Here is a 12,206-nt window from a genome sequence, read left to right as displayed (position 1 = left end):
TCTGGGACCACAATTCATATTGTAAAATCAATGTTAATTTAACTCTGAGAGTGTACAAATGGAACCAAATGGACCCGTTAGGGTCCATTTGGTTCCATTTGTACACTCTCAGAGTTACAGACACATAAGGGTCCATTTGGTTCCTATCCATCATTTAGCTGGGGACCCCCTGGAACCCCCTCAAGTACCCCTGGGGGTCCCCGGACCCCACTTTGAGAACCAATGCAGTACAGTATGAAAATCAACTTGCAGCAGACGTTTAAACTTGCCTGGAAGTCCAAAAACACTACATTCCGCTATGCTGTAATTTTCTATCAAAGTTTTGTTACTTATACACTACATCTCAGAGCCAAACGTTGTACTTTTTACTCCACTACAATCACAGCATTTGACAGCTTTGGTCACTTGTTGCTTTTCAGGTTTTATTATGAATACAAAACATACATTAGCCACTTAAGATCATACTTCGGCTATTCGGGAAAAAAAAGCTGATCTACAGTGTGCCACGTTGTGAGCTTGTAGATCTGCTATTTAACAAGCTTGACGATTTGTCAAAGAATTTGAGTACCCTGGTACTGTAAGTATATTTTGATGCCAATTCTTTTGTACATTTTGTTTGATCACATTTAGGTTATACAAATGTTAGGTATTGTTCTATGTAATTGGTTGTATTTGACAATCTTGTACAATTCTCTTAAAAAAAAGGTCAAAAACTAAATCATCCAATCAACGTCTTGATGATTTGGTTGCAGTTTGATTAAATGACTTGGAAAAGCTACATCCACAGTTGCTGTCTTGAAAATGTTTGTTATTCTTTTCTATGTGAACCATTTGGTCAATTTAGTTATTCTGGGTTGTACAAAAATATGTCCGGGGTTGCTCAACGCGCATGATCACTCCATTTGCCCCGAAACAACAGACTGTTGATCAGAGCTCTGGCTATAATAAAGGCTTCTTTCCCCGCCTTCAATGTACTTACATATTGTACGGTTAATACAAAACTACATTTCCTACCACATCTTAACAGGTTAGCCACAGCATCTTTGTAGGTGCCCTACAGATGCAGTAGACAAAGCATTTATACACAATCAGGTGCAGGGACGTGCACAGATAGACTCTAGTTGGTGCTAGAGCACCTGCCCTTTGCCCTCTTGACCAGAAGTGCCCGTTTGAAAAAAACTTTTTTAGTTTACAGCAGGGGTCTTCAACAGGGGGTCCGGGACCCCTAGGGGGTCCTCAGAGTTACTACAGGTGGTCCGCCAAATCTTTATGTGATATGATTTTTCTTTTTACCATAACCACTCGAAACCTAGCATCCCTTTTCTGAGGAGAACTTTAGCCAGAAATAGCAGATCTACAAGCTACAAGGTATAGGTGTAGAGGGAAAAAAGAGCAGAACAATAAACAAAAAAAAGTACAATTTACTTGAGCACCTGCCCCTCAAAATGTCTGTGCACGCCACTGATCAGGTGCTACTATTGATGATGAGCTGTCACAAATGGGAAACTACGAGGACATGCCACAGCCAAGACCGCTAACTGAGCAAGAACAAACATATTGTACAGTTGCTCACTCCTCAGCTAAATGTGGAACAGATGGAACTCTGTGAAGCTGTCTATCAGGCAGTCCATGCACCAAAGGTTGACCCCATTACGAGACAGTTCGTTCTGAACTCACCTGCAGGATATGGAACAACCTTTACTTTTTAAAGCTAATTGCAGCTAGAATTAGAGCAGAGAATGGCATTGTGCTAAGTGTCGGCAGCACAGGCTTGACTGCTCAAAACCTTGAGGGTGGTAGGACAGCACAGTCAAGATTTAACCCTTTAAGACCGGGGGACGCATCTGTGTATCCATATTTTATACTTTTGGCTATTCAAAAATAGCAGATATACAAGCTCATAGCGCGGCACCGAGTGCCGCGCTATGAGCTTGTAGATCTGCTATTTTTTTTTTTATCGTGTTTTCTTTTTTTTGCAAATATATATATCTGTAAAGCCATTGTTTTTTACTCAAATCTTTGCTTCTGGGGGTCCCTGGAACATTTTTTTTAATTTGAGATGGGGGTCCGCAGCCAAATACATATCGTTGTGGGGCTCCTTGACACTGACATTAATATTATAGCAACATAAGTGTTTCAGAACACCTTTTTAAACTGATTTAGAAGACATTTGTAGAATCCCCAGAAGCAATAACATTTTAGTTAGAAATGCTCGCTTTAAAGATTTGCACAAAATTGTTCACAATCTTTCAAAAATAGCAGATCTACAAGCTCATAGCACGGCACTCGAGCTTGTATATCTGCTATTTTTGAATAGCCCAACGAAATCTAAAAATGACACACAGATGCGTTCTCAGGTCTTAAAGATTTAAGATCAGCAACTTAATCATCTGGGACGAGATCTTCAGCGTTAACCGCTTTAATGTTGAGTGTGTGGAGAGAGCGCTGAGAGACCCGATGCAGTCACAACAGCCTGGGGGCAAAACTATTCTGCAGGGTGGAGACCCTAGGCAGACTCTCCCTGTTATCAAGAGAGCAGGCAGGGCCCAAATAGTTAGAGCTTGCATCCAGATGTCACCACTCTATCCTGCCATGAAGGACCACAGGCTTAACGTCAACATGAGGACAGATATGGCTGAGAAGGACTTCTCTAACTATCTCCTTGAATTAGGGGAAGACGAACTCGCACATGGACACACTGAAGTCCAAATCCACATTCCGCCACACCCCTTGGTTAAGGATTTGAATACACTAATTTCATACAACTTCCCTGACCTGCAGAATCGATGTATCGACAAACACAATCTTCTCAAAGGCACTGCATACACTGCGCTGAACAACGATATCCAAAGAAAATCAACAACAGGTGTTCCTAAATGTCCTAAATTCACTGACTCCCTCTGGAGTCCCTGACCATAATCTGAAGCTTAAACTAGGAGCCCCAGTCATGCGGCTTAGAAACCTGCAAGCAGGTCCCGAACGCACTCTCAGAAACGGCACCAGAATGGTGGTGGTACAGATGATGGAGACAAAGTCATTGTGTGTGAGATTGCAGTAGGAACAAACAAAGGGTGAAAGAATCTTCCTCCCAAGGATCCCTCACCATGACAGAAGTGATGAGCTTCCCTTCACATTTTGCAGACGCCAGTTCCCTGTCAGGTTAGCTTTCTCCCTTACCATCAATAAAGGTCAAGGCCAAGAGAATGACAGAGTTGGCATCTACTTACCCTAGCCCATTGGTTCTCCAAGTGGGGTCCGGGGACCCCCAGGGGTACTTGAGGGGGTTCCAGGGGGTCCCCAGCTAAATGATGGATAGGAACCAAATGGACCCTTATGGGTCTGTAACTCTGAGAGTGTACAAATGGAACCAAATGGACCCTAACGGGTCCATTTGGTTCCATTTGTACACTCTCAGAGATAAATTACCATTGATTTTACAATATGAATTGGGATCCCAGAGATATAAATGCCATTACATGGGGGTCCGTAGCCTTAATGCATGTTAAACTGGGGGTCCTTGAAAATAAAATGGTTGAGAATCAATGCTAGAGCCGTAAAAAAATCTTCTCTTATGGGGGGTCCCTGGCATATCTTTTCAAATGGGGGTCCGCGGGCTGATAAGTGTCAATTTGAGGGTCCCTGGCGTGAAAAAGTTTGAGAACCACTGCCCTAGCCTGTGTTCGCTCATGGCCAACTCTACACAGACTTCTCAAGGGGAAAGAGAGCCAACGCTGTCAAAGGAATAACTGACAACATTGTTTACACCAAACTCTTTTAATTATTTATCCTACTTCCTACTACTTTAATTGAAGTGACCACCAGTGTACGTCCGGGGTTGGTCAGCACACGATCACTCCATTCGCCTCCCAGACTGTTAATCAGTGCTCTGATCAAGCCTAGATGTGAGGACAGTGAAGCGGCCCAAACCTCTAGTTATATCAAATACATTATATTATCATCACTTTACCAAAAATACATTATATTATAATTATATTAAATACATTATATTATATTAGGATTATATTAAATACATTATATCGTTGGTTCTCAAAGTGGGGTCCGGGGACCCCCAGGGGTACTTGAGGGGGTTCCAGGGGGTCCCCAGCTAAATTATGGACAGGAACCAAATGGACCCTTATGGGTCTGTAACTCTGAGAGTGTACAAATGGAACCAAATGGACCCGTTACACTCTCAGAGTTAGATTAACATTGATTTTACAATATGAATTGGGGTCCCAAGAGATATAAATGCCATTAAATGGGGGTCCGTACCCTAATGCATGTCAAACTGGGGGTCCTTGAAATTAAAATGGTTGAGAATCACTGCTATAGAGACGTAAAAATCTTCTCTTATGGGGGTCCCTGGCATATCTTTTCAAATGGGGGTCCGCGGGCTAATAAGTGTCAATTTGGGGGTCCTTGACATGAAAAAGTTTGAGAACCACTGCATTATATTACTAACTAACTAACTAACTAACTGTAAAAACACAACATTAATGTAAATCCATTGATCTAATAATGTTATAAATGTAACAATGTGTTCATGTTTACAATACATATGACTCCGTTCATCTGGTTGTATTCAACGGCCCTTGTCGCCCTCGTGTGGACACAATGAGTAAATACAAGTGTTTGTCGTCAACAAATCACTTTAATCATCAACATATTAAACACGAGATGACGCAACATGGCGCTGGTTTCTACACGAAGCTGTTCAAATCTACAAGCTCACAATGAGACTCATTGTGAGCTTGTAGATCGGCTATTTTCGGCACGCGACACCGTCGTAGTATTTGTAGTTTGTAAGCGTTAAAACGGTTGTATTTTTTTTTTTAAATGAGCGGAAGCACTCGCGTTGCGTTCTGTGTGAGGCTTGACACGGTGGGTATTTTATTTTGAAGAGAAAACGGAAGCATTCATGTGGCATTCTATGTGAAGCATGACACTTAGGTGTGTGGGAAATGTAGTCCATTCTAGTGTAGTTCTAGTACTTCTAAGTCATCCATGGTGTATGGGAAATGTAGTAATCGATTGTAGTTTTTCTAGCTACCCATTCTCGATGGAAAATGTAGTTCTTTAAATGTAGTCCTAATCGCTACCCATGTTGGTGTATGGGAAATGTAGTAGTCGATTGTAGTTTTTCTAGCCACCCATGGTGGATGGAACATGTAGTTCTTAAATGTAGTGTAGTCCTAAGGTCTGTTTATGTGCAGCTAGCGGCTAGCTAGCAGCTAGCATGTGCTTTATGCTCAAAACAAACTAACAAACCAATGAGTGCAGGAGGAATTAACAACACAAATCATCATCTTATTATGATGATGCTGTTTCTAAAATGATTAAATGGACTAAATATCCATAAACAGTGTTTGTTGAGTCACTGCGTCATAGTTATAAATATTATACCTAGAGTAGACGAGAGTAGAGTGTGTCCACTAGAGGGCGACGCAGTCCGTAGAATAACATTAGAGGCATCGTAACCTCTGTTTTTTATTCTATTCTATGGTCCAAATGTCCTCTTGTTTCAGTATTATATTATATTATTATTATATTAAATACTTTATTATCAGCACTTTACCCACATTATATTATATTATATTATTATTATTATTGTTATTATTATATTAAATACATTATATTATATTATATATTATTATTATTATTATTATTATTATTATTATATTAAATACTTTATTATCAGCACTTTACCCACATTATATTATATTATATTATTATTATTATTATATTAAATACATTATATTATATTATTATTATTATATTAAATACATATTATATTATTATTATTATATTAAATACATTGTATTATATTATCATCACTTTATCCAACTACATTATATTATATTATTATTATATTAAATACATTATATCAGTGGTTCTCAAACTTTTTTGTGTCAAGGACCCCCAAATTGACACTTATTAGCCCGCGGACCCCCATTTGAAAAGATAAGCCAGGGACCCCCATAAGAGAAGATTTTTACGGCTCTATAGCAGTGATTCTCAACCACTTTTCAACCACAAGGACCCCCAGTTTGACATGCATTAGGCTAGGGACCCCCATTTAATGACATTTCTATCTCTGGGACCCCAACTCATATTGTAAAATCAATGTTAACTCTGAGAGTGTACAAATGGAACCAAATGGACCCTAACGGGTCCATTTGGTTCCATTTGTACACTCTCAGAGTTACAGACCCATAAGGGTCCATTTGGTTCCTGTCCATCATTTAGCTGGGTACCCCCTGGAACCCCCTCAAGTACCCCTGGGGGTCCCCGGACCCCACTTTGAGAACCAACGCGTTATATGATATTATCATCACTTTACCCAACTACATTATATTATATTAAATACATTATATTATTATCCTTTATCCTTTACCCTGACATTGACAGTTGCTACCATCATCTGAAGAGTAATTTTGCAATTAGATTATGTTGTCCCTGAACATACAGGAGTGTAAATCTTTTGTTGTTGCCCTACATGCCAGATGGCATAAAGGGCAGTAAATAAGTATATAAGTATTAGAGTAGACTAATTAATTAACTAGAATGTGACTAGAACAATTTGTCACACTGTGATGAAAGATAAGACTAAACTAATGGCAGAATATAGTGAACTAGTAACGAAATAAGTCGTTTAGAAGCATGTTGTTTCAATTATATTTCTTATGAGAAGATGCATGAATGAAAAGTTGAATGGTAGAATGTGCAGTTACTTATAACAATACAAATCCTATCTAACTTCTCAGTTAAGAGCTACGTGATGGACAAAGTTATTGACAGTTATTATCTTATCTCAGCAAACTATCCTGGTTAATTTGAGTGTTGAAGGGATTACATGATGGCACACAGACCAGCAATCTTATGATAATTAATTATTCATAATTCATTCAAAAAAGGAAAAATACTACAATAATAACTTTTCTTTTTATGATTTTATAATTTGTTCAAAAAGAAAATAAAATTACTACAAATATCCTATTTCGTTTTTGAACAAATTATAAATAATCCCTTACAAAAAATAAATGAATAAAAGAACATAAATCCCTTACAAAACGAGGAATATAAAACAGGGCCGTTTCAACGGGGCCAGCAGACGTAGGGTCTGCTGACAGAGAAGGGCTTTGTAGAGAGGAGGCCGAGGGCCTTTTCATCAAGTCTGTGAATCTGAGTCTATGAACACCTGACCCCCCCCCCCCCCCACCCATCAGTGTCGCTTCATATGGAGGAGGCGGGGCTAAGATATATTTATTGAATATAAAATTAGCAATATATTTATCATGGTATGGTGATTAATTGAATCTGCTTTTAGGAACTCTGATAAAGAATTTTTTTTAAAGAACATAGGGACCCCGAATCCCCCGTACATAAACAGCAGATCCAAAACGACAGGTAGTAGCATGGGGTGGTGGAGGGTGAGCAGCAATTTAGCACAGCCATGAACAGCAGCAGGAGGAGCAGCAGCAAGCAGGATGAGAAGTGCAGACTTCCAGCTTAAATAGAGCGGTCTGAGAATGAAATGACTGTGAGTGGATGAGTGGATGTGAACGTGGAGCTGATGCGGTCCAATGGCAGGCCACCAACAACTGCACGGAGTTCCCTGACAGAACGTGCTCTGCGCATCATGTCTGTGACAGGCACGACGCTCATTACTCCTCCTGTGAGAACTCTGCCGATTCGGAGGAGGGGACGATGACAGCGACAGAGGCCCGCATCCAGGCATGGTCGTAGATCTGCTCCAGCGTGGGCCGGTCAAAGGGTCTCGGAGCCATGCACCACTTGATCAAATCCTGGCACTCGGGAGAAACCCTCCTTCTGAAGTGCAGCTCTCCCCTGAGGATCTCCTCGTCCAACTCGAACGGGCAGTTCCCGAACACCATGCTGTACAGCAGCGCGCCCAGCGTCCACACCGTCGCCGAGCGGCCGTGGTATCTACCGTGGCGGACGGCCTCGGGCGGGTTGTACTGCGGCGTGCCGCCGAAATCCGTGTACGCGGTGTCCTTGAGGACCGCCGCGCCGCCAAAGTCCAGCAGCTTGAGCTCCCCGGTGCGGAGGTCCACCAGCAGGTTCTCGTCCTTGATGTCCCTGTGCACCACGTCGCAGGCGTGGCAGTGCCGGACCGCCTCCAGCACCTGGTGGAGGAAGCCCCGGGCCGTGTCCTCGTCCAGGTGGCCCCGCTCGCCGATGAAGTCGAACAGGTCCTTGGACGGCTCCGGCCGCTCCATGACGATGAGCCAGCGGTCGGGCTGCTCGTAGTAGTCCAGCAGGCGGATGACCCCGCGGAACCCCGTGGCGCTGACTTTGTTCAGGAGCAGGACCTCCAGGGGCACCGTGGAGCCGTCAGCGATCGCGCCCCAGTGGTACACCATCTTCTTGGCGACGTGTTTCACCGCGACCGGGGTGCCGTCGGATATCCTGCTGCCCGCGTACACAGTGCCAAATCCCCCTTTGCAGAGCACCGAGCCCATCTGGTAAAGCCTCTCAAAAGGCTCCTTTTCCACCTTGACAGGCTGGACCTGCTGCTGGATTCTCAAATGATCCATAATCAACTTGGTGGCCAACCAACCACTGACCTTCCCTCCTCTGTTCCTCTGTATAGTTTAAATGCTGACATCGTCAGCCCTGCAAGTGCATTTTATAGTCGGTTCTCTCAGCCACGCCCCCGGGGCCTCTGGCCGTGACATCACACGTGTACACACTGTTTGTTGACTACGCTGATTCTGCAGCTTTTAAAGTCTGGTGTGATGTCACATATACAAACGGTTTCCTTGGCAACGCCATTTTGCGCAGACTTCCCGCAGCTGTGGGAAATATTAACAGTTGGCTACTTTCACACAATCTTTGATGTCTTGTCTGTGATTTAATCTGGCATTTAAAACGTAACATTCTCATTTGCAACTTTTGCACGCGTTTTTCTCTATAAGTGGCTCTGCTGGATCCGCTGAATTTGATGACACTTGACTCTCCTGACGAAACTAATGTTATCGGCAAGTTAAGGACGGGGTGCCGTGATTTTCAGTGATCCCCCCCCCCTAAAACATAATCATCAGGTATTATGGTTATACTAGGAGGAAGATTGTTTTCAAATAAGTGTACAGAAATAGTTAAAATTATGTTTTTATGTGGACACGCCTCCAGTTCATTAAGTATACCTGGTTCTCACCTTAGCACCTCCTCCAACACCTTAGCACCACCCACCTGTTATGATAATGAGGGGGAGGGTATGTTTTTACTATGTCACTAAAGCGCTGTTTCTGTATTGGCACGTTTGACCCTGAAGGTTTCAGCCTCCAGGTAGAAACTCAAAATAGTCAGAGAAGACATAAAACACCATAAAAACACCAGGGGGCTTAATGAAGTTCTATCAACCTCATAGACACATGAAAAACAGAAAAAGTGCAAAACCATGGCACCACCCCTTTAACATCACATGGACATGGTAGATCACTGCCAGTGCGAGTGTGGTTCTATGTCGACCTAGTGGATTATTTCTCTGCTGTTCTCTTTCCTTGAAATGAAAGAAGTTTGGATTCATTCATCCAAGTTGGCTAAAGACATGTATGTGCGTCAGTGGGTGATCATGCATTCTGAATTTCTGCAGCAGACAAATCCTGGAATGGCTTTAACAGGTATCCTATTCCCCACTCTTATCCCGGCGTCCATATTCTGGGCACAATTTAGAGAAATAATCCCCCCGCCCCCAAAGGGTAAACATTATGCAAATAGCCTCTCTATAGCTTGTAGACCGTTGTAGATAGGCAATGTTTCACATTGGCCTTTTATAGCGCCACCATGAGGCTGATTTTTGCATATTCCTTTTTTATATATGAGCTTGATTGTATTTGGCTATTCTTTTCCGTCACTAGAGGTCCGGGCCGCTACACAGCCCTCATACCTACGTCGCACCTCCGATCCGACTGATATGCCCATATATGGAGATTTCTGTATCTATCAGTCCATGTCCCTTTATGCCCATATATGGAGATCCCTGCTGTCATCAGTATATGCCCATACTGTATATGGGCACACCCCCTTTGTGCCCATAGGCCTATATGTAGATCCCTGATATCAGTATATGCCCATATATGGGCATGTCCCCCTTTGTGCCCATATATGGAGCTGACCTATTATGACGACACATTGAGATTAGACAACACACTCCATATTTGGGCGTAGCTGCATTGGGAACTCCTTATATGGTTATGGCTGGGTCATGGTGACATGAGCCTGACTGTCCTCCCTTAAACCAAGTTTGATATAGGATTATGCTGATGGTAACTATTTGTAGTGAACATTTTCACAAAATGTTCAAATATTTATATATATATATATAAGTGTTAAAAAAAATCACACCCAGTGTGAAGTGGGCGGTGTGTGGTCATCACAACATGACTCACTTTAAAAAAAAAAAGGTTAAATGACTTTTTTTAAAGTCCATACTGCTATTCATAGGGCTGCACATGTGTCATGTGTTTCGCTAGCCAATCACAGTCCTGAATTTGCAAAGTCAGCCAATCACATTACAGCTAGTGGTGATGACACTAGCTGTAATGTGATTGGGTGACTTTGCAAAAGTATAGATTTGCATTGACTGTGGAAGGGTTAGGGTTGTAGACTGCGTTGTAGACTATTGGCCAATCACGGTGCAGGATTGGTCAGTGTCCAAAACTCACTTATAGGGGGCGGTTACACCGCCCCAAAAATAGCTGATCTACAATCTCACAACCATTGCAATTTGAGCTTGTAAATCGGCTATTTGAGAAAGAATTTTAATAGGGCCTCAAGTGTTTAAACCTAAAATTGTAACCAGGCAATATATATTGTCACAATGATTACATAATAAGTTAAAAGCAAAAGTGCATTACTTATGGAGGTTAGACTACCAGAAGGACATGTCACTATAATACTTAATATGGCTCTGGAGCAGATTATCTCCAATGACTGTATACTATCTAACTATATAAATGGCGAGCAACTTCCGCACCCTGGGTGCGACACCCCACAGCTCTGTTATCGAATAAACAACGCACCGCCAGACCACATGTCGCCAACTGACTCGCCACGGCGGCCGCGCTGAATTTACGCGTCGCGTAGGGGACCTCTCATTGCTCACTACACCTTTTCCACCGCGCAACATAATTAATTCTACTCACCAAATGTCGGACAAAACGGAAGGGGAGGCAGCTTCGTACCGTTTACCGTGCACACCACCGACACCGCACGGCGACGGGTTTCGCCGAAACAACACGAGCGGCCGCCATTGCACTCTGCCCATGTCCTCCACAACAGCACACACACAGCTCCTTTGCTTCAACCCCCCCCCCCCCTTCTTACGTACCTCCTTTGTTCCACCCAGGCCGTTACTTTCACTTCACTCATGTCTCGATCACAATATGTCCGTCCTTCACGTGCCATGTTCATCCCAAACACAAAAACAAACAGCCACCGCCACAGCACAGCACGCTGCCCAGGCTAAGCTGGTAAACAAACCTGCCTAGGTTCATGACACCACAGGACTCGACAGTGATGTCATCATTATGCAACCCGGAAGTACAAATACCAAGGATAGGTCAGTGATGTCAGTCGGGTTGCCAAGTTTGCTGCCAGGTTTTAAAAAACAAGCGACAGAAACAAGCAAACCGTGCATGAAAAAAAAAAAACTGCCGAAGGGGTCCGCCATGTTCCAGGGGGGTCCCCGGGGGTCCCAACACTCACAGGGGTCGGCGGACCACCAGGGGGTCCGCGGACCACCAAAGTAACAATCACTATTAACATTTTTTCCAAATTTTTTTTTTTTTTTTTTTTTTCCTTTTTGGACACTTTTACTCCGGCGATTTGGGTACCCCAATATACACGCACCCACGCTGGGCCCCGTGCGCGGCTGGGGTTGAGGGGGGCGTAGCCCCCCGAAACTCTAGTAGGCTATATTATAACTGGGCTGTATACTCTATGAGAAGAATTACCCCAAGTAAACACAAGAGGCCAGTAATGAACAACACGGAGAGGACACAACTACACCCACATTGATGGCTGGTTGCTGTCACCTGGCTGCCAGCTCAGCTGCCTTGATTACACAGCTTTGTTTTTCATGTTGACATCTTGCCTTCAAAATGTAGACAATACACTCTTGTACTCTTCAAAATAATCCAAAACGTTTTTACATTTTAAAGTGCAAACACAGACATGTTGTG

General features: G+C 43.0%; 1 protein-coding gene across 1 annotated transcript; it reads right to left on the bottom strand.

The window, feature by feature from the left end:
• Positions 1 to 7,664: 7,664 nt before the first annotated feature.
• On the bottom strand, positions 7,665 to 8,558 carry LOC311058730 (serine/threonine-protein kinase pim-3-like; the record flags this gene model as incomplete). Its single annotated transcript, XM_084076193.1, has 1 exon — positions 7,665 to 8,558. The coding sequence occupies one exon, from the start codon at positions 8,556 to 8,558 to the stop codon at positions 7,665 to 7,667; it is 894 nt and encodes a 297-aa protein (XP_083932319.1).
• Between the last annotated feature and the right edge of the window lie 3,648 nt (positions 8,559 to 12,206).

This window comes from Gymnoscopelus microlampas, assembly GCF_963454915.1.
Source record: "Gymnoscopelus microlampas genome assembly, chromosome: 13".
In the NCBI taxonomy this organism is placed as follows: Eukaryota; Metazoa; Chordata; class Actinopteri; order Myctophiformes; family Myctophidae; genus Gymnoscopelus; species Gymnoscopelus microlampas.
This window is presented reverse-complemented; position numbering and strand designations above follow the sequence as displayed.